This window comes from Rana temporaria, chromosome 2 (assembly GCF_905171775.1).
Source record: "Rana temporaria chromosome 2, aRanTem1.1, whole genome shotgun sequence".
In the NCBI taxonomy this organism is placed as follows: domain Eukaryota; kingdom Metazoa; phylum Chordata; class Amphibia; order Anura; family Ranidae; genus Rana; species Rana temporaria.
This window is the reverse complement of record NC_053490.1, coordinates 94,343,016-94,365,152: the sequence shown is the minus strand read 5'-3', so window position 1 is coordinate 94,365,152 and position 22,137 is coordinate 94,343,016. Positions and strand designations below refer to the sequence as shown.

The window sequence follows — 22,137 nt, the reverse complement described above, 5'->3', positions numbered from 1 at the left end:
TCTAACAGTGTATGTGGTTTTCGTTTTGGTCGATTAAAAAATTCAGTACATTCGACAGCTTCAAACGAATATTGTGCAAACATTTCTTTTAAACTCTACTACTATATAGATTTATAAAGAATAAAAGTGAAAAGTGAAGAATGTATGTCAAAATAAAGTGGGTTCGATAACTTCAGCAGTGTACATTTAACATGGGCAGCGTGTGTAAATAGTGTAACCACATTTCAAATAACTGGACTGTATGAAGCAAATTTAAACCTAAAATCAAACGTAGTATACTAGAGTTTACTAGTCCTTGGATGTGGTGGCTGCATTTGTTTTCTTGTTCATGTATTTTCTCTTTACCTGGTGATCCCTCAAATCACCACCACAATTCCGACGGTATAGCACCGCTAAAAATAGCAGCGCTATACCGCCACCGCACATCCTGCCCCAGTGTGAAAGGGGCTTTAGAAAAAGACCTTCGCACTAAACTCAGAACTGGCCTGCATTTAGTCACTCATGAAATTCTACAGGTGAAACTAGTTATAGGAAAGCTAGTGGACAATTTGTAACAGGAGACATTTCTCACCAATATCAGAACAGCTGTGATAATTCTGCCATGTTTGTGGCAGTACACGCTTAAGCCTTAGATGCACCATTACTGGGCTTGTTGAGAAAGCATATGAACTGTATTTGGTTGTAATATTGGTGATCAAAACAAGGTCTGGGCTCCTCACATTTGTTGTGCAAGATGTGCTGTCAATCTTAGATCTTGGCTCAAAAGGGAACTCTATAGTCAGTGTCTCCTGTCCCCTTGAAATGGTGAGAACAGAATAATCAAGCAATATATTGTTACTTTTGTTTGACTAGTGGTTGTTTCTGCTAAAAAATTAAATCAAATCAAATCAACCACCTCAGTCATTCGACGAGTGCCTGATGACAATCTGTCAGTAGCAAAGCCATCAAGAAATCAAGCTTAGATGAAAGATTCCACCCAAGCACACGACTAACAATGATCAGGATTTTGAACAGTGTATGTCTGGTGAGCCTCATCATATAACAGTCAAAAATAAAATGACTAGGTCAGGAACTTGGGTTTGTCAAAATCTAAAGTAGAGTTACTTGGTTCAAGACTGCAAGGATGGTGTTTGCCATCACCAGATACAAAAATATGTCTTTAGAGCTGCCAACCTTGTTTTCTGTACCAACACAGATGGTTTGTTGAGTTTTGGGTTGTGACCATGAGCTATTAGAAAAGGTGTGTGATGATTCAGTGTTAATCCTTAAGGCCGTCCTGTTACATAATTGTAATGTTCACCGTTCAATATCTGGTGGCTGTGCTGCACACAGTAACAACAATCAAAAAGTGGGACTGTTGAAGCATATCCAGTACAAGAATTACAACTGGAATATCTGTGGAGAGCTAAAAAGTAGTGGCTCTGATGCGGTTTGTTTCCAGGAATAACTGACACCAAGATTAAAGAACCATTATAGTCAACAATGGAAAGAAAAAAAAACTCAATAGGTTATGTAACTACTGTATGCAGTCTGTTAAAGATCTCACTGGTTTTGCAAAAAAGGATTTTAAGCAATCTACCTAGTCTCCTCATTAAAGGGAGTTAACATGAGAGCTTTCAGCTGCAGGAGACAATTGTGCTTCCTCCATTTCTAAATGCCTGTTGTCCCCTTTTGCATGCTGCCTCTCTGAAGAGACTACAGTGTGCCGTCCTGACATCACTGGGGGATGACACCCTCCAGTCCATGGAAAGCCCTGGAATTTCATTCTCCACAAAAATCCAGACAAGGCTATGCCCACTCCCCCTCATGATCGCCAGTGAAGCCCCGCCCACTGCTCTGGGTCTATACAGGCAGCTCCCAGCTTGGCTTTTTTTTCTGTCAGTTTACCAACTACCAGAGGAGAATGGCAGAGAGAAGCACACAAATTAATAAAAAAAATCTGTGTGCAAACCAACCTGCAGGTAAAAATATATAATGAAGATTTTAAATAAAAAAACATAAACTTTACAGTTAAAAAGCCTTGTAGTGACTTGTACCGTTTTACATAGCACACACCCAGCTATTGATTGAACTCCCCCCACCATCACTAGCATTATACAGCACAGTAGGACTGTTGGAGGGGGATTAGAGAACCCAATTGCAGCTATATGGTAGGAAAATTATTTATGTTATATTTCATTACCATGAGTAACTTTCAGGTATTTGTATGAGGATTTACTAAAATGTGTATGTTATTTTTAGTTTTTTTGGTCCACAGGTCAGATATATCCTCAGGTTGAAGATCTGATTTAAGGAGGTCATTGGGACTTTTCTTGGCAACTACAGAGCACCAAACTACATTCAACTGGTTGAAAATATCTCACAGCATAGAAGACCATGAAGTGTCACAAATAAATGAAGATACATTTTCTGTATTCACACTTAGAGTTTTCTGAAAAGCTAGGTACAGTCCGTAATTAACATAGTGAAAGATTTCACTGGGGCACTGCAATTAAAAAAACAGCATCAAGGCAACTACAATCCATCAATGCTGGCTGACAATTGCTAGACACTGCAGGGAAATGCACTGGGCACAAAGTACAAACAAAAATCAGCTGCAAAAAACATGTGTGGTCCTTACACTAAAATTCGCTAAAAGTTATATTTCTCAAGATTCCTATGTGATACAGTAATTCTGAAATTGTGTGTTAAGTTTTAAGGGGTCTCTCAGTCACCAAGTGTTTCAGGAAGCAAAAAAAGAAAAAAATTGCTGTCCAATGCAATTCCAGGATACTCTTATAAAACCAGAATAGATTTTGCTGTAGAAATCAATGTTTCGACGAGGAAAAAAAAAAACCCATGTAGGCAGCTCTTGGTCAATTAATGTTCTACACTGGTGGATGCAAAGTAAAGCTACATTCATACCATGTGATAATACATGTTGCCCTAATGTGCATGAAGGAATGTCAATTTGAAAGGTAAATTCTGGTCAATGGACCCAAAATGCAGCATGCAGGACTTTATGAGAACACACTGCATGCAGTGCAATCTATTGCTGTGAAAAGGTGCTATTGAAAATACATTTCTCTTATTCATGCATTTCACTGCTTTGAAAGTGTGAAGAAAATGTCCTAACGGGAATAATGCACTCATCCATGTACATCACAAAGTGGCATTCTAGGTTTATTAACAGGAACATTACTGGTTTATCGTTAAGTCATTTTCCAAGTTCAGAACAGAAAACACAAAAGTTTGCTCAAAAAAGGTAGTTGAAATGCAGCAGATACATTTTTACTACAAGAACTTATTTTATCAAGTTTAGACACCAAATTCCTACCTTTAAAACTGCTTTATTTCACAGTAAAACAAGATACTTTTATTGTGATTTAACTGCACATTTTACAGTACGGTTACAAATAGATTAAATCCCAATAATACTCAACATTCACAATGAGGCATGGCAGATTTTACAATGGATCAAAACACAATGTAAAGTTACATAACAAAAAGTTCTAGAAATGCTATAAGTGACAAAACAAGGTTTCAAAATAAAAATGAATAAAAAATAAAAGGCATTCCACTGGAATTTATACTAAATGTATTCAGAGAAGGAATGGTGCACTAATAACGGTGACGCTTGTTAGATCCATCAAAGTTTCCCCCTTGGCTTCCTCTACCATAGCCACCAGGTCCACCACCAACTGTATTTACACCACCCATTGCTGGCTGAGCAGCTTCAGTCCCTGCTCTGTTAACCATGGGAGCTCCCATCTGTGATGGAGATGGCTGGGAGAATCTATCATTGCGCTATAAACACATTGGTTCAACACGCAGTCCCGCAAAATTAATATTGGTCAATATAAAATCGGAAAATTCACAAAAGTGCGTAGCGACGTTCAGTAGACAGTCCGGTAGAGTCGTACATAAAGGGAAGAAAGGAGCAGTTAAATTAGTAACTGTATGATGATAAAAAAACAATTTAAAAAAAAAAAGGGACTTAAGTGCTACAAATTTTAATAAATACAAAAAAGTAGTGGATTTCAAATGCACCGATTGTGCAAATCTGAATACAACTGGTTTTACATTTTAATAAGTAATTCCTACTGGTATCAACAGCGCTACTATAATTATCCAAATAAACGAGTCTCAATCACCATTTGTCTTACCAGTTGTTTCAACTACACAAATAAAATAAAAGCAGTTCATGAACCAAGCATTTAAATATAGATAGAAACAATGGCACAGAAGAGAAAAAAAATAAAAAATAAAAAAAAAAGCCATCTGGTATGCATATGACAAATTTTGATTTTTTTTTCTCCTTTATTTTTAACAGTACCTACTTTCCATGCACACAGGTGTTTGAAACTATAGCTATAACGCAAAACATTTAAAAGATTTTAGGCTACGACAGTTCAGCTGCTAGTCAAAAAATATTTACCACTGAAAATTGGGTAATGCATAAAAAAAAAACAAGTTTGTGCTTTTACAGATTATATATATATATATATACACACACATATACATATACATATACATACATACATACACACACACACATACACACACACATACATACACAGGGAGTGCAGAATTATTAGGCAAATGAGTATTTTGACCACATCATCCTCTTTATGCATGTTGTCTTACTCCAAGCTGTATAGGCTCGAAAGCCTACTACCAATTAAGCATATTAGGTAATGTGCATCTCTGTAATGAGAAGGGGTGTGGTCTAATGACATCAACACCCTATATCAGGTGTGCATAATTATTAGGCAACTTCCTTTCCTTTGGCAAAATGGGTCAAGAGAAGGACTTGACAGGCTCAGAAAAGTCAAAAATAGTGAGATATCTTGCAGAGGGATGCAGCACTCTTAAAATTGCAAAGCTTCTGAAGCGTGATCATCGAACAATCAAGCGTTTCATTCAAAATAGTCAACAGGGTCGCAAGAAGCGTGTGGAAAAACCAAGGCGCAAAATAACTGCCCATGAACTGAGAAAAGTCAAGCGTGCAGCTGCCAAGATGCCACTTGCCACCAGTTTGGCCATATTTCAGAGCTGCAACATCACTGGAGTGCCCAAAAGCACAAGGTGTGCAATACTCAGAGACATGGCCAAGGTAAGAAAGGCTGAAAGACGACCACCACTGAACAAGACACACAAGCTGAAACGTCAAGACTGGGCCAAGAAATATCTCAAGACTGATTTTTCTAAGGTTTTATGGACTGATGAAATGAGAGTGAGTCTTGATGGGCCAGATGGATGGGCCCGTGGCTGGATTGGTAAAGGGCAGAGAGCTCCAGTCCGACTCAGACGCCAGTAAGGTCGTGGTGGAGTACTGGTTTGGGCTGGTATCATCAAAGATGAGCTTGTGGGGCCTTTTCGGGTTGAGGATGGAGTCAAGCTCAACTCCCAGTCCTACTGCCAGTTTCTGGAAGACACCTTCTTCAAGCTGTGTTACAGGAAGAAGTCTGCATCCTTCAAGAAAAACATGATTTTCATGCAGGACAATGCTCCATCACACGCGTCCAAGTACTCCACAGCGTGGCTGGCAAGAAAGGGTATAAAAGAAGAAAAACTAATGACATGGCCTCCTTGTTCACCTGATCTGAACCCCATTGAGAACCTGTGGTCCATCATCAAATGTGAGATTTACAAGGAGGGAAAACAGTACACCTCTCTGAACAGTGTCTGGGAGGCTGCGGTTGCTGCTGCACGCAATGTTGATGGTGAACAGATCAAAACACTGACAGAATCCATGGATGGCAGGCTCTTGAGTGTCCTTGCAAAGAAAGGTGGCTATATTGGTCACTGATTTGTTTTTGTTTTGTTTTTGAATGTCAGAAATGTATATTTGTGAATGTTGAGATGTTATATTGGTTTCACTGGTAAAAATAAATAATTGAAATGGGTATATATTTTTTTTTGTTAAGTTGCCTAATAATTATGCACAGTAATAGTCACCTGCACACACAGATATCCCCCTAAAATAGCTAAAACTAAAAACAAACTAAAAACTACTTCCAAAAATATTCAGCTTTGATATTAATACGTTTTTTGGGTTCATTGAGAACATGGTTGTTGTTCAATAATAAAATTAATCCTCAAAAATACAACTTGCCTAATAATTCTGCACTCCCTGTGTATATATATATATATATATATATACAGGGAGTGCAGAATTATTAGGCAAGTTGTATTTTTGAGGATTAATTTTATTATTGAACAACAACCATGTTCTCAATGAACCCAAAAAACTCATTAATATCAAAGCTGAATATTTTTGGAAGTAGTTTTTAGTTTGTTTTTAGTTTTAGCTATTTTAGGGGGATATCTGTGTGTGCAGGTGACTATTACTGTGCAGAATTATTAGGCAACTTAACAAAAAAAAATATATACCCATTTCAATTATTTCTTTTTACCAGTGAAACCAATATAACATCTTAACATTCACAAATATACATTTCTGACATTCAAAAACAAAACAAAAACAAATCAGTGACCAATATAGCCACCTTTCTTTGCAAGGACACTCAAAAGCCTACCATCCATGGATTCTGTCAGTGTTTTGATCTGTTCACCATCAACATTGCGTGCAGCAGCAACCACAGCCTCCCAGACACTGTTCAGAGAGGTGTACTGTTTTCCCTCCTTGTAAATCTTACATTTGATGATGGACCACAGGTTCTCAATGGGGTTCAGATCAGGTGAACAAGGAGGCCATGTCATTAGTTTTTCTTCTTTTATACCCTTTCTTGCCAGCCACGCTGTGGAGTACTTGGACGCGTGTGATGGAGCATTGTCCTGCATGAAAATCATGTTTTTCTTGAAGGATGCAGACTTCTTCCTGTACCACTGCTTGAAGAAGGTGTCTTCCAGAAACTGGCAGTAGGACTGGGAGTTGAGCTTGACTCCATCCTCAACCCGAAAAGGCCCCACAAGCTCATCTTTGATGATACCAGCCCAAACCGGTACTCCACCTCCACCTTGCTGGCGTCTGAGTCGGACTGGAGCTCTCTGCCCTTTACCAATCCAGCCACGGGCCCATCCATCTGGCCCATCAAGACTCACTCTCATTTCATCAGTCCATAAAACCTTAGAAAAATCAGTCATGAGATATTTCTTGGCCCAGTCTTGACGTTTCAGCTTGTGTGTCTTGTTCAGTGGTGGTCGTCTTTCAGCCTTTCTTACCTTGGCCATGTCTCTGAGTATTGCACACCTTGTGCTTTTGGGCACTCCAGTGAAGTTGCAGCTCTGAAATATGGCCAAACTGGTGGCAAGTGGCATCTTGGCAGCTGCACGCTTGACTTTTCTCAGTTCATGGGCAGTTATTTTGCGCCTTGGTTTTTCCACACGCTTCTTGCGACCCTGTTGACTATTTTGAATGAAACGCTTGATTGTTCGATGATCACGCTTCAGAAGCTTTGCAATTTTAAGAGTGCTGCATCCCTCTGCAAGATATCTCACTATTTTTGACTTTTCTGAGCCTGTCAAGTCCTTCTTTTGACCCATTTTGCCAAAGGAAAGGAAGTTGACTAATAATTATGCACACCTGATATAGGGTGTTGATGTCATTAGACCACACACCTTCTCATTACAGAGATGCACATCACCTAATATGCTTAATTGGTAGTAGGCTTTGGAGCCTATACAGCTTGGAGTAAGACAACATGCATAAAGAGGATGATGTGGTCAAAATACTCATTTGCCTAATAATTCTGCACTCCCTGTATAATATATATATATATATATATATATAATTATGAAAACCCACCACGGTTTTTCTCAAAAAAAAATAATCAAATATAGCCATATATTTAAAATTATGAATAGGATTTCAAATGTGACAAAATGCACAGTTACCAGAAATATTACAAGCTCTTAAAAGCTGCTACAAAAAAATAAATAAATAAAAAAGGTTTTTATATTTAAGTTGCACTGCAACCAAAAAATTATCTACACAAGATACTATATTTAAGAGGCACCACAAAAGTAGTCAACTCAACTGCTGTCAATAGAGCATTGTAAAAAACAGCAGGCACAAAAAGATATATGGCGTCAATACAAATACTGATTAGCAGGTTTTCAATGGCCTTGGCACTTAAAACTAAAGTGTTATTAAAGTTTTAAGTATTGAGAAATTTGTGCAATACTGGTTGGTGGACCTTGTAATGAGGATTATTACATGCCAACACACCAATTTCACCGATCTAGAAAAATACGAAATTGCCCCTTATTTATTCAACAGTACACAGACATTATGCGGGTGTATGGCCGATAGAGAAAAAATAAATAAAAAAGCCTTATGGATGTTATTGTAGGAGGAAATTTTTTTTTTTTTGAGTTTACTGAATATTCCAAAATCTAATCATTTTACATAGCACAAATGAAAATGCAATATAAAAAGAAAAACTATAAATACATTACCACTGCTCCATTATCTGGTATCATTGCAGCTCCCAGGCTTGCAGTTCCTTCAGAGCCCATTGAAGCACCCGGACCCATTGAAGGGCTCGAAACAGTTGCTCGGTTGTTCATGCTCATGCCCATCATGGGAGGTGGACCTTGGGTACCAGCAGGTGCTGGATTGTATGCATCTATGTGAAACAATCTATACTTAGAAATGTCCTATGTCTATTGTAAATTACACAATGAAGTAATCCTTGAGGAAAAAAAACACACACAGCTGTTCTGGTATTCACAGGCAATGCATTAAGCAGTTATCAGTAGTTAACTCATAGCACAAAATTGTATTCCAACAGGAAATGTATATCCAGGAGAAGGGAACAAAATATATATGTATAGACTACAATATAAACTACAATAATGTCTTTCAATACTTTTACGACATAGTTAATTTTCTAAGATAGCATGCTTTATTGTGCAGTGTCATGTTTTGGTAATGGATTTAATGCACAAAAGCGCTGAGAGCACATTAAAGTGCATTTTTTGGTAAATAAACTTGTTTTAGAGCCAATACATACACAAAGTAAATTCAGAAACATTAACAATGTAATGCCTTATTGTGGAAGAAGCTTTCAGAATGCTTTGTGAAATTTTGTTGCATAAAAAAAATAAAATAAAAAATAAATACTTCTTGGAAAAAAAAAAACACAATATATAGATGTACATTGTTGAAAGTTTAGTTGAACTGTGCAGAACTGAAAAGGTTTTATTTTTTATTTGAAAAAAGTATCAGACTAGGTTTGTCAATTGAAATTCCACCTGAAATATGCTTTAGAGAATTGACTAAAATTAGATGAGGTGCTAAACAATGACCCACAGGGATCCTCACTGCATACATTTTCTAATAAACACTTTACACACATATCCATCCATCTTTATTAACCACTTCCATACCAGGCACTTACGCACCTTCCTGCCCAAGCCAATTTTCAGCTTTCAGCACTGTCGCAATTTGAATGACAATTGCGCGGTCATGCTAGACTGTACCCAAATGAAATTTTTATAATTTTGTTGCCACAAATAGAGCTTTTTGGTGGTATTTGATCACCTCTGCAATTTAAATTTTTTGCACGACTAAAAATAGATCGACATTTTTGAAAAAAAAAATTAGTTTATTTTTTTTCTGTTAATTTTTTTGTAAATAAGTAAGTTTTCTTGTTCAATTATGGGCACTGATATGGTGGCACTGATGAGCACCGATAAGCGCCGCTGGTATGCTGCACTGATGGGCACTCATAGGCAGCACTGGGTGGCACTGATGGCATTGCTGGGCATCATTTGAGCCAGTGGCCATATTGGCGTTTATTTTATTATTTATTTATTTTTTGCTCCATTGAGTATAGTAGGCATGGACCAATGTAAGTAGGCACTCTAAATCACCTAAAGCTGCAAGAATGTGTATAAATGTTCTGCGCTGAAAACGACAAATACAAATGTCATAAAGGCAATGCAACAAAAATCTCCATTATGAAATGTGCAAGTGTGTCAATAAAAGGCTCTACCCACAAAAAAAATCTTCAATCTGCTCCAGCTTTTATATGCAATCAGAGCCCAAAAGGAAGAGAAGCAAACCATACTGCTCACAAAACACACACACACACACACACACACACACACACACACACACTTTCAAAACTATAAAAATGCACTCAAAACGTGGGGGGGGGGGGAAGAGTATGAGCAAATACTACTCTGTTCTAAGACAATGATCCCTACAGTCCTCATGCAGTCTGCTCAACCCAGGATCACTGTAGCTTTGGAAATGGATGAACCTGGGAGGTCAATTTAATCAAGTAATGTGGTTGTAAAGCTGAGTCTTGCGATTCCCTCCGATTTATTGCATATACAGGCGATACGCGAAAAATTAGAATATCGCGCACAAGTTAATTTCATGATTGCAACTTAAAAGGTTAAAACTAATATAAGAGAGAGAGTCATTACATGCAAAGCAAGATAGTTCAAGCTGTGATTTGTCATAATTGTGACGATTATGGCTTACAGCTCATGAAAACCCCAAATCTACAATCTCTGAAAATTTTAATTTTGTGAAAAGGTGCAATATTCTTGGCTCAAAGTGTCCCACTCTAATCAAAAATTTAAGCCATAAACAACTGCAAAGTGTTCCCGAGCCTATAAATGGTCTCAGTCTGGTTCAGAAGGAATCACAAATCATGGGAAAGACTGCTGACGGTTGTGCAGAAAACCATCATTGACACCCTCCACAAGGAAGGAAAGCCTCAAAAGGTAATTGCAAAAGAAGTTGGATGTTCCCAAAGTGCTGTATCAAGCACATTAACAGAAAGTTATGTAGAAGGGAAAAGTGTGGAAGAAAAAGGTGCACAAGCAGCAGGGATGACCGCAGCATGGAGAGGATTGTCAGGAAAAAGCCATTTTAAAAGTGTAGGGGACTTTCACAAGAAGTGGACTGAGGCTGGAGTCAGTGCATCAAGAGTCACCCGACACAGATGATCCTGGACATGGGCTTCAAATGTCGTATTCCTCTTGTGAAGCCACTCCTGAACAAACAAAACGTCAGAAACAGGCCTTGTCTGTTGCTCAGTGGTCCAAATTCCTCTTTTCGGTTGATAGCAAACTTTGAATCTCATTTGGAAACCAAGGACCCAGAGTATGATGGAACAATGGAGAGGCACACACTGCAAGATGCTTGAAGTCCAGTGTGAAGTTTCCACAGTCTGTGTTGATTTGGGGAGCCACATCTGCTGGAATTGAACCACTGTGCTTCATTAAATCCGGGGTCAATGTAGCCGTCTACAGGTAACTGAACAGTTAAAAAAATAAAAAAAAATAAAAAGAAGGGCAGGGCAGGCTTCCCTGCCCAGGCATTATCCCTTTCAAAGAACAGCCATCATTTTGCATTAAGCAAAGATGAATACACAAAGAGGGAGGGGATCCATGTGTCCTCTTATGTACTCAAGAAAATATTTTTTACAGAGAAGCCAAAAATCCTAAATTTCTTTATCTTGCATACCAGGACACAGGGTTTCTTCACATCTACGTCTGGTGGCATGCCCCAAAGCACTGAACATGAGGGGTGGTCAACAGCTAAATCCAGAACAAAATTAATCTCCACTGTAGAGCCACCTGCATGGCCTTCCTTCCAAAACTGGCATCCACGGAGGCGAGAATGTCTACCCCTAACTTCGTAAACGTGTGAACAGAAGACCAAGTAGCAAAAGCTCACAACCTTGTACATTTGAAGCTTGATGTTGATCCACACAGGAAGCACAGACATTCCTGGTAGAATGGGCTTGGACTAGAAAATTTAGAACCCTTTTCCTTAATACCCACCTTTGAATAAGTTAACAAAATGCACAGAAAAATTGTGGAAATGGGATGGAGCCTGTCTCTTACAAGGACCCTCCAGCAGAAAAAAAAGTCTAATAAAATAAACAGTGAATCAGGACTGTCCAAAAGTAGCTGTATACCTGCACAGTGCAGATCACAACCAATAAATGAAGATCATTTTCCTGTGTTTTATCTTTGTCAAAACACCCTATGTCCTGGGGTCCGGTAGAAGGAAAAAATATAGGGCCAAGGCCTTACCACAATATTATCCCAGAAGAGGACCAAGAAAGGCTTTTTACCAATGAAAGCAGCCAGCTCCAAGATTCTACAAGTGAAAGTAATGGCTACGAAAGGACAAACTGGCAAGCAAGAGGTGTCAAGCCAATATCACCGATGGGTTCAAAAGGTAGCATTTTGAAAACCACCACCTATAATTGTCCCACAAAAGGGCTACACAGCAGTTACAAAGCCCAACCTTCACTGAATGAATGAATGAATGAAAATGAATGAAAAACTTATAAAGCGCGGCGCATGCGAACTGAATCGCTTCTGGTGGACTTGCCTCAGAGGAAATTCTGGGGCACGATTACGATTCTGCCTTAGGGGATCACCACACTGGACCTGTAGAGCATCCCACCATCAAAATTTCCAGATACCTGGTACCTAGGCTCATGTAGCCGGCAGGGTCCAGGTACCGTCTCTTTAGCCACAAGGCCATAGACAACCTATTCTGGATATCACAGGTGTATAGAATAGGCAGTGGAAATCCATAGGGAAAAAAATAAAAAATAAACATAAATTGAGGCTGTATTGGAGAGGTTATGTCTGGGCAAGCCTGCATGTTTTTGGCCAGGGTCTATTCACCTGTAGGATGCAGCATAGTATGTTGGTGAAGTATATACTTGTAATGAAACCCTGATGCCGCGTACACACCATCACTTTATGTGATGAAAAAAAATACTTTTTTTTTTAAAACGTCACTTTAAATGACCGTGTGTGGGGGAAAACGTTTTATGTCTTGTGAAAAACGACAAAAAATGCAATGTATACAGATTCATGACACATTCAATAAAGAGGTATTATACGAAGGTAAATGTTATACATTTGGCAGCTTACCATTCTTAAAGTGTGGTAGCTGCAAAAAAGTTTCCCCTTTAGGCTTTTTTGTCTTAATTTTACCTGGTGATCTAGCCAGTAACAATAAACTATTGCAGTATTGTATACATTTAAAAATCCACCACTAGTCTTGACGCATGTTTACAAATGATCATATCGCCTGAAACATTTTGGGTCAATTGCTATAGCATGTTTTCACATGCATGGATAACTTATCTTTAAGCATTTCTAGTTTGCGTTGATCTGCAGAGAGACAGCGGCACACACTTTCACTGCCGACACCTGGCATCGGTTAGAGGGAATTGACACTGTGGGGAATATGTGGCCACTCAAGCCATTGAGGATTGGTGCCGCCCCTCCCAGAATCTGAGAGGAGGTTGGACAACAGTCCGCCAATGGCACAATGAGACATCTTCCATCTGCTTTACTCTCGTATACTTCTGCCTTTCAGCACCGGAACCGCTCCTTGCGGCTTTTCTGTGCGGTGTACCTTTCTGGCCAGCTCGAGTGACGTCAGACGCCCACTCGAGCGGGGTGGATAAAACAGCGAGGCCAAAACTTTACTCCTCAGATGCTTTGGGGAGTGGAGTTGCCCGGGACACCTCATTTATTGGCAGCCCGATTGTTGGTGGTTGCAATTCTATGCAGATCTTGTGAAGCACTCACTCTTTAAGGGTAAGTGTCTTTATAATCAGTGTTACATCGTGTCAGAATTGGCCCCTTTCAGCTTCTCCTACCATTAAACCAGCTTATTATTATGCTCATATTTTGTTAATAGATTGGATATACTGAGGGCTTCCTATCCATCCCAATATTGTCTGTAATGGTGAAGATGCTTTTATAACCTGTGGGCAACCCTAAATTTAACTAAGCTACATTTAACTCACACTAATTGTATCAAGATATGATTCCCTGCGATCAGCTGGTAATTTATACATGGATATGTTCCATCTACAGTATTATTCCACTTAGACCATCTTATTGTGGGCATTTCAATCACCAGTATGGTCTGTAGTGGCTAAGGCGCTCAAACATTCCATTGGCAATCCTGGGTCTAATCAAGGTACTTCCCAATATTTGTGGAACATATGTTTGTAGATGTGGAAGTTATTACGGAATGCCTGTATCTAGCAGAGAACTGATTGATTTGTTTATTCCACCATAGAGTTTCCTAGTACATCCAAAAATCTGCATCCACCTCTTTTAGGCTGCATTGGAATCAAGTTATTTTATTATCATTAATGTAAGCACGTGTGTATTTATTTACCGTATATACTCGAGTATAAGCCGATCCGAATATAAGCCGAGGCACCCAATTTTACCACCAAAAAAAAACCTGGAAAAACTTATTGAGACTCAAATAGAAGCCTAGGGTGAGAATGCAGCAGCTTCTTTAAGTGGAAAAATAGGGCCAACAATGCCCATTTGCACGCCTCACCAGTGTGTTTTTTTTTTACAATTCATTTATTGCAATGCTTTTTTTTTTTTTCTATTTTAGTCCTGTTGGGGGGCTTTGGTGAAAAATCAGGGGTCTTAACACACCCCTGACAACTCCCCTTTGTGACAGAGAAAGGGACTGAGGATAGGAATTTCCCAGTCCCTTTCTCTGCAGCCTCAGCTGCGCTAAAAATGAATGCAGAGGAGACAGCGGCTCCTCTCCATTCATAAACTGAAGCATCGTAATCACAAGTTACAATGTTCCAGTTATGTGAATGAACAGAGTCAGTAATCACTGTCTGTTCATTCGTAAAACAAAGGGAGCGGGTTTTTTCAGCCGCCTACCTTACTACGCTCTTCATCCTGACAGATCGATCAGAGGGAGCGGTAGAACGGAGGGGGACAGCAGAAGAGGGACGACCGTCACGGAGCACGAAGAAGGACAGTCACGGAGCACAGAGGGGGACAGCAGAACGGAGGACGACAGTCACGGAGCAAGTGTGTTTATTCAGCTGCTGCGTCTGTAGAGCACGGGCAACTTCTAATTCTTCTCATTTGCACCAATTCATTGGTGAGTTCACTTATTAAAATGTATACAGATACTAATACGTATTATACAATGTCCTATATCATATTCTAATTGAAGTGTGTTTTCTCAAAACATGTTGAGCCTTTAACTCTGAGGAACCGTTTGTTAACACCCAGGAAATACCATTTACTCAAGTGTGTGGTCGATGGTCACGGCACATAGGAAGCCAGAAGAGACGCCGCTGCCCGATTAATTTTATACTGCGAATTCAACCTTGAATTTTGTAAGTGCAATTCATTTTAAGCTTATTAAATTTCACTCAAGTACTACAACACGAGAGTATATACTGCTTATGTTTGAGTGACACCGATCTTAGCAATCTGAGACATCCCATGGGTTTCTGGGAGACATGAATTCCCTGTGTCTGCCGAGACCGCTGTTGTGGTCTTTTATGGTAAGGAGACTACCTGCTCACTTTGGGTGTCCATTACTTTGGATGAAGGATCTTTCCCTAGGACCTTTTTACACCGCCCTGTCTTTGTATCTATAAGGAAGCACATTGAATAACCCTTCACACCATGATCATCATAATTGGGACTTTTTTGCTTCAGTTTTTTTCACTTTGGACTTTTTTCACCATCAATTTCAATTTTTTTTTTGGTGTAAGTAATATTTGGATGAAGGTTCAACATTTGACCATCATTACTTTTATTAATTATGATATATTTGCTCTATTTAATTAGAGGTATTATAATATAATCACCTTAAAGCGGATGTGCCACGGTAAAATAATATTAAAAGCCAGCAGCTACAAATACTGCAGCTGCTGACTTTTAATATGAGGACACTTACCTGTCCTGGAGTCCAGCGCCGATCGCAGCAGAGCACGAGCGATCGCTCGTCTCTCTGCTGCTTCCCCCGCCATCCACGCTCAGGGAACCAGGAAGTGAAGCGCTGCGGCTTCACTGCCCGGTTCCCTACGGCGCATGCGCGAGTCGCGCCAGCCGATTGGCTCCCGCTGTGTGCTGGGAGCCGAGTGTTCCCAGCACACAACGGGGGGGGGGGAGACGGGATGTGACGGAATGCCCGTCTTTTGCCCGTGAATGCCGGGCCGGAAGTGGGTGCAAATACCTGTCTTTAGACAGGTATCTGCACCCCCCTCCCCCCTGAAAGGTGTCAAATGTGACACCGGAGGGGGGGAGGGTTCCGATCAGCGGGACTCCACTTTAGGGTGGAGAACCGCTTTAAGTTGTTTTCACCATATATGAATAACCTAGTCATTTTATGATTTTTATTCATATGTAGTCACACCAAGTGTGTTTTCCATTATCACTTGTTATTTCCCTTTTTCTCCGATTAGGGTTTATCACATTTGTATTTTCCTCATTACATTGATTGGGATTTATCACATTTACTTTTGCTTTTTAGTTACAGTAAGGTATTCTGTTTTTGCTGCAAACATTTTATGTAAATGAATAAAAAGCAGATGACCCCCCCCCAATCAGTAACCTCGTTCACATTAAATAGTTTGCCTCAACACTGCTAGTTTTGCTGGGCAACTTTATCTCCTAAAATGATCTGAAAACACAGGTTTACTGGCCAGATCAACAGCTGAAAATATTAGGGATGGATAGAGATATATGTATATACATATAAAAAAAAATCCTTACCCAAGAATTGGTTAGAATATATTGATTTTATATATAGAGTCCATTTAACAATTTAAGATGAATTGCACAAATGTCAGAAGTATCGAAATGTCACCATATTGTACATTGTAATCCCTGTGCTCCATCTAGTGGCTAAAATGCATTATAGTTTTCTGAGGCATTTCAGAAAACTATACCACTTTGACCACTGGATGGAACTGATGATATAAAAACATTAAAAGTAGTATGGCCAGAACTCTTAGTTCTACACTTCTGTGATCCAGATTAAGCAGGCTAAAGCCTGTTGGCTGACATCGCGGAGCCAGTCCAGGATCTGCCCAGCAGCTGGCTCTGTTTGTCATTGAGAGCCTGAGTCACCCACTCCTGCACCCTCCACGGCCCAACGTTTCAGTAAGCTGTAGGGACAGAGGGAGGACTGACAGTCCATGCTCTGTGCTCAGAGCAGACCCGAGAACTGAGCAATCTGCTGTCTTTGATCACTCAGTTATCAGTGAAGGACCAGCTGGGGACAGATTCAGCATCGAATCCATGCTGCACCTAGCTGAGTATGATGGTTTGTAATTTTTAATTCACTTCTTTTAAACTAGAGATTTTCAGCTTGCATGAATGCATCTGACATATGTGCAATGAATATTTTATAAATAGACCTCTAAGAGCCCATTCACACAGGTCTGACTATGGATCCGACTTCAAGAGCCCCTAGTCGCCTCAAGTCGCGCTGCATGAAGAAATCAATGTGAAAGGAGCTGTCTTAATGCATACTACTGTAGTCGCTCCGACTTGAAAAAAGGTTCCTGTACTACTTCAATCCGACTTCTAGGCGACTTGTACCCATTGATTTCAATGGAAGTCTGATCCCCGTTCACAGTGAGGCAACTTTACAGGAAGTCGCCCCAGTGTGAACCTGTTCTAACGCAAACACCTCCCTCCCACAGGGGAACTCCACGGCAAATTTTATATAAAAAAACGGCATGGGTTCCCCTCCAGGAGCATACCAGGCCCTTGGGTCTGGTATGGATTTCAAGGGGAAACCCCTACGCTGGGAAAAAACGGCGTGGGGGTCCCCCCAAAAGCCAGACCCTTTTTCGAGCATGCAGCCTGGCCGGTCAGGAAAGGGGGCGGGGACGAGCGAGTGCCCCCCCTGCTCCCGAACCATACCAGGCCCTTTACATGTGGGGGGGGTGCTTTGGGGCAGGGGGGGGCGACCTGTGGCCCTCCAAACCATCCTGTCCCCATGTTGATAGGGACAAGGGCCTCTTCACGACAACCCTGGCCATTGGGGTCTGCGGCCGGGCTGCATGCTCGGATAGGGGTCTGGTATGGATTTTGGGGGACCCCCACACCATTTTTTTTTGGCGTAGGGGGTTCCCCTTGAAAGCCATACCAGACCCAGACCCAAGGGCCAGGTATGCTCTTGTCGGGGAACCCATGCCGGTTTTTTTATTTAAAATTTGGCATGAAGTGCCCCCTTCTGGAGGCAATTTCAAGTCGTGTTGCAAGTCGTGCTGAAGTCGTCCCAAGTCGCGCTTTGATTCATACTCAAGTCGTGACCAAGTTGCCTCCCAAAGTCGCGCTGGAAGTCGTGTTGCCTTTGTGTGAATGGGCTCTCAAATGGCAGTAAATTCACTGTGGTAAATATGACTAGATTTCTCTAGAGAATTTTATAAATAAACCAGTTTCCCATCATCTATATATATTTAAAACACAGAGATAGGCACAGGAGTAACCATTTGCAAGAAGAATGGCAGTAAACATTGCACAATAAAATAGATTGTACCATTTGGTCATTTACATATCAAAATATTTGAAGAGTAAACAAGATTTGTAGTCAGTACAAACCACCCCCAATAACCATTGTCATACTAAATACAGTATTACACAGCCCATATTCCACAAGGAATTTTCATTTTACAGGAAAGCACATTTCACCATTTTCAGGGATGAATCAAAGAGGACTAAACAGTATTTCAAGAGCATTATGCTATACCCTACAGTCACTTAATCTACGTGAATGAATATAATCCATTTTCATTAAGGTCACAAGTACACATTATACAGGCATAAAACACGTATCAGAAATTAGGGATATGGTAAAATATTCTGGGAATTAAACAGAAAAAAAAAAAAAAGAATCTTAAATATTTTCTATTTGAATTTTCCATAGACTGAGAAATAGTCAGAATGTGTCAGATTTTTTACTGCACTGTAGCCTTGATTGGGAGATTTTATGAAGGCGACATGTCACTTGCAAAAAGAAACAAGGTAAAGGCTCCAAGAAAACGACCGCAAACAAAAAATAAAAAACTTTAGCAGAGCAAGTGCGAGAAACCTAATTATTTTTAATCGCCGTGCCCCCAATGGAGATTTCCCCTTATTTCCTATCATGTTAAAGCAGAACTCCAGGCCAAAATGGTTGCGCTACATACTGTATATAGTATGAATTTTTTAAATGTGTCTTGCAACACTGTTCAGTCCGTTTTACGGACACCTCCGATATACTGTATAGTCAGAAAGATAAAATTCCACCATTTAGTTACTCAGCACCATCGTATATTGAGCATCCTGTCTAGTTTGCAGACAATGAAATACAAGCGATAAGTCAACATCTATTGACAGACGGAAGGGTAAGGAAAAAGAAAAATCCACACAAGACTTTTTAGTTGATTGCCTGGAATTACTCTTAAAAAAGTGTATATCAAAGCATTTCATATTGCTGACATGTAGCTGTTGTAGCATGTACTGGAGAGTATCCGGTTCTCTTTGAATTCCTTCTTGTGTGTGAAGTACTGGTTGACCTGCCAGTCCCTTTGCTTTCCTATTTCAAACTAGAAGCTTATCCATCCCAGTGTGGTCAGTTTCTGGCTGTGCTGAGCCAGCCTGTCCTCCGGTGGTCAGACTTGTGCCGACACACACCCCTGCACAGCTTATTACTGGGAGGATCCGTGTATTCCTCTTGCCGATACTCCCCCCCCTGCAGACTTCACCCCCACTTCGCCAAACCTTATGCAGCTGAGGTTATGTGATTAGATTCACAAATATGGTTTCCCCAATCATTAGAATTTACCCCCTACCACTTAAGCATTGGAAGATTTTACCCCCTTCATGACCAGGCATTTTGTGCCATTTAGCACTAACCTACTTTAAGTGGTAACTGCACGGTAATATAACACTGTACCCAACCAGAATTTATAATTTCACACACATTGAGCTTTCTTTTGGTGGCATTTGATCACCACTGATATTTTTTTCATGTTTTTCAACCATATAAAACAAGATAGAACATTTTTGGAAAAAGATAATGTCATTTATTTTCGGTTATATAAAAAAAAAATAAAAAAAAAATCCTTAAAAGATTAGGCCAACAATGTATTCTGCTATGTCTGACAAAAAATAAATCCCAAGTTTAAATTAACTGTTCGCGTATAAGTTATAGCGTCTACAAACAGATACTGAAATTTTATATATACTGGTAATGGCAGGGATCAGCGACTTATAGTGGGACTGTTGTCGGGAGGGCAATTTGACACCATCGGTGACACAGTGATCAGTGGCGATAATGTACATGATCACTGTACTGACACTGGCTGGGAAGGGGGTTAAGATTTAGGGGCAAAGGGTTAACTATGTGTCTACATTTTTAGTGTATAATATGCGCTTCTACTGAGCAATGTGCCTGTTTTTACTCCCTATGTTTACTGTAGAGTCCTGTGTCGTCAATTGGCACAGAGCTCTCTTCTGTCATTCCCTCAGCTGATACCGGACACAAATCATTGGTCAAGATCCGCTGATCGGCTTGTGCTGTAGCGAATGACAGCATAACCGGGGTGGCGGGCGCGCAAGCTCCCCCTACCCACAAATACATGTACGTTTTTAGACAACTTAATTTTACCAAAATCCATGCTTTCAGAAAATATATTTTTGCGGGTTTTTTCCAATCTGTTGGCTTAAACTATACATTTTAAATATGTATGCAAAAAATGCAAACACGGGTATGGCAGCATAGGGGATAACAGTCAAATGCATTTCTTGCAGATCGAATAGGATCTGTACTTGACGGGTCTTTAAAAAGGATAAAAAAAAAAAAAAAAAGGATAGGAAAATTCATGTATTGCAGGTATGTACCACTTTGTTTTTGTTTTTTAAATAAACTTTGCCTTGTCATACAACTATAAAAAATCCGGAAGGACGGAAAATTAAGGCTGGAGTTCATTTTTAACCTGGCTTGCTAGCACCTCCATGTTTCGGACAACAAATATTCAGAGAACTAAAAATTTCAGTTGTAATTCCCAGAATACACGATGAGCTGCATAACTTAGTACAGATTTCCTTTTTCCATTTTGAGAATATTACACTTGCATACAGTTTTCCAATTACCGTGTTTAAATGAATAATTTAAAACAAAAAAGGACTTTTTCAGTAAATATCCCTACCTCCCATGTTTATTGCTCCACGGACGCCCATATCACCCATTCTCATATCCTGTTCTCTCTGAAAATAAACATAGTTTTCACAGTCAACCTAAAACATTTGGTTAAAGGCTTTTAAAGCATTGCAAAAAATAAAAATAAAATAAGTAATGATAAAGAGAACCAGAAAATGTTTGTCTGTAAAGTACAAAAAGGGAGAACAGAGTTGTGTACTTAGGCAAAGCATGACTAGTCGTCCCCACTCAGCTAGAAAAGTTACTGTAAATTTCCAACACAAATTCAAGTCAATAGCAGAAAAGCATGATTGGGCTTCACATGACTACTCAAATAGAAGTCCTACCTAGTTCTCTAAAACACAAATAGAAGAAACATTTTGCCACTACAAAAATTAAGCACAAGCTAAAATGTATGTAAATCTAATATGTTTAAATACACAAACATGGACATTCTTAAAAACAAACAAAAAAAAAAAAAAAACGAATTTGTTCTCAGTTGAGCTTCCAAACGAAAATTTTGAATATCAGAAACATCCAATTTCCTTACATTTCTTACAATGCAACAGTTATTTGTGGCACACAAAGCATTCATATTTTTCATTTTATTGAAGCATATTTTACATTTTAGGAGAACCATACAAATTGTCCCAGGACATTCTTCTTAGACTGGTGCATGAACCACAAATGCACATCATACATGTGATACATATATGTGAAAGCCTTTGGAGAGGAGGGGGGGGGGGGAGTTTGTTCCTGGATAAAAATGTCCCTCTGAATGGATACACAAGTCATCTACAACAGATTTTAGTATTTAATGTCAACCAATTTCAAATGGAGCAAAATTATAATCATAAGTGCAGATACTACTGAGTGATTGATTCTGAACAAAAATATCTTTAGTGTTATGAACTACATTAAATGGGAAAAAACTCAATTTAAACAGTGTGCAGTTTATTTATTTTATCAGTACTTAAAAAGCAAAGAGCCACTATAGAAGCCATTTTAGGAGAGTCAAGATTCACAAAAAAGTGAAGAGAAATCTTTTTGTAAGAACCATTTTTAAACAACTATTTATACATTTGTTTGTAAAAATGGTCTAACCTGTCTAATCCTTGTATTCATAGGAGTCAAAGAGCATTGCTTGAAAAATCTTATAATACAACCATATGGACGACAACAATCATGGGTTGCAACCTTAGACACTACAATAAACA

At 39.5% G+C, this 22,137-nt stretch overlaps 1 protein-coding gene across 9 annotated transcripts in view; it reads right to left on the bottom strand.

Moving 5' to 3' along the window:
• PSPC1 (paraspeckle component 1) overlaps positions 1-22,137 on the bottom strand; it is a 172,200-nt gene that overhangs the window by 93,820 nt on the left and 56,243 nt on the right. For 5 of the 9 annotated variants that reach the window (XM_040340544.1, XM_040340545.1, XM_040340542.1 and 2 more), the window contains exons 7-8: positions 20,931-20,988; positions 8,404-8,573 (exon numbers count right to left, since the gene is read on the bottom strand). The exons of 2 other annotated variants lie outside the window; for them this stretch is intronic. In XM_040340544.1, the coding sequence (XP_040196478.1) occupies positions 8,404-8,573; positions 20,931-20,988 (228 nt within the window). Of the gene's footprint in view, positions 1-3,137; positions 3,787-8,403; positions 8,574-20,930; positions 20,989-22,137 lie in introns of those variants that run through there. 2 more of the 9 variants (XM_040340541.1, XM_040340547.1) reach the window with 2 other exon arrangements.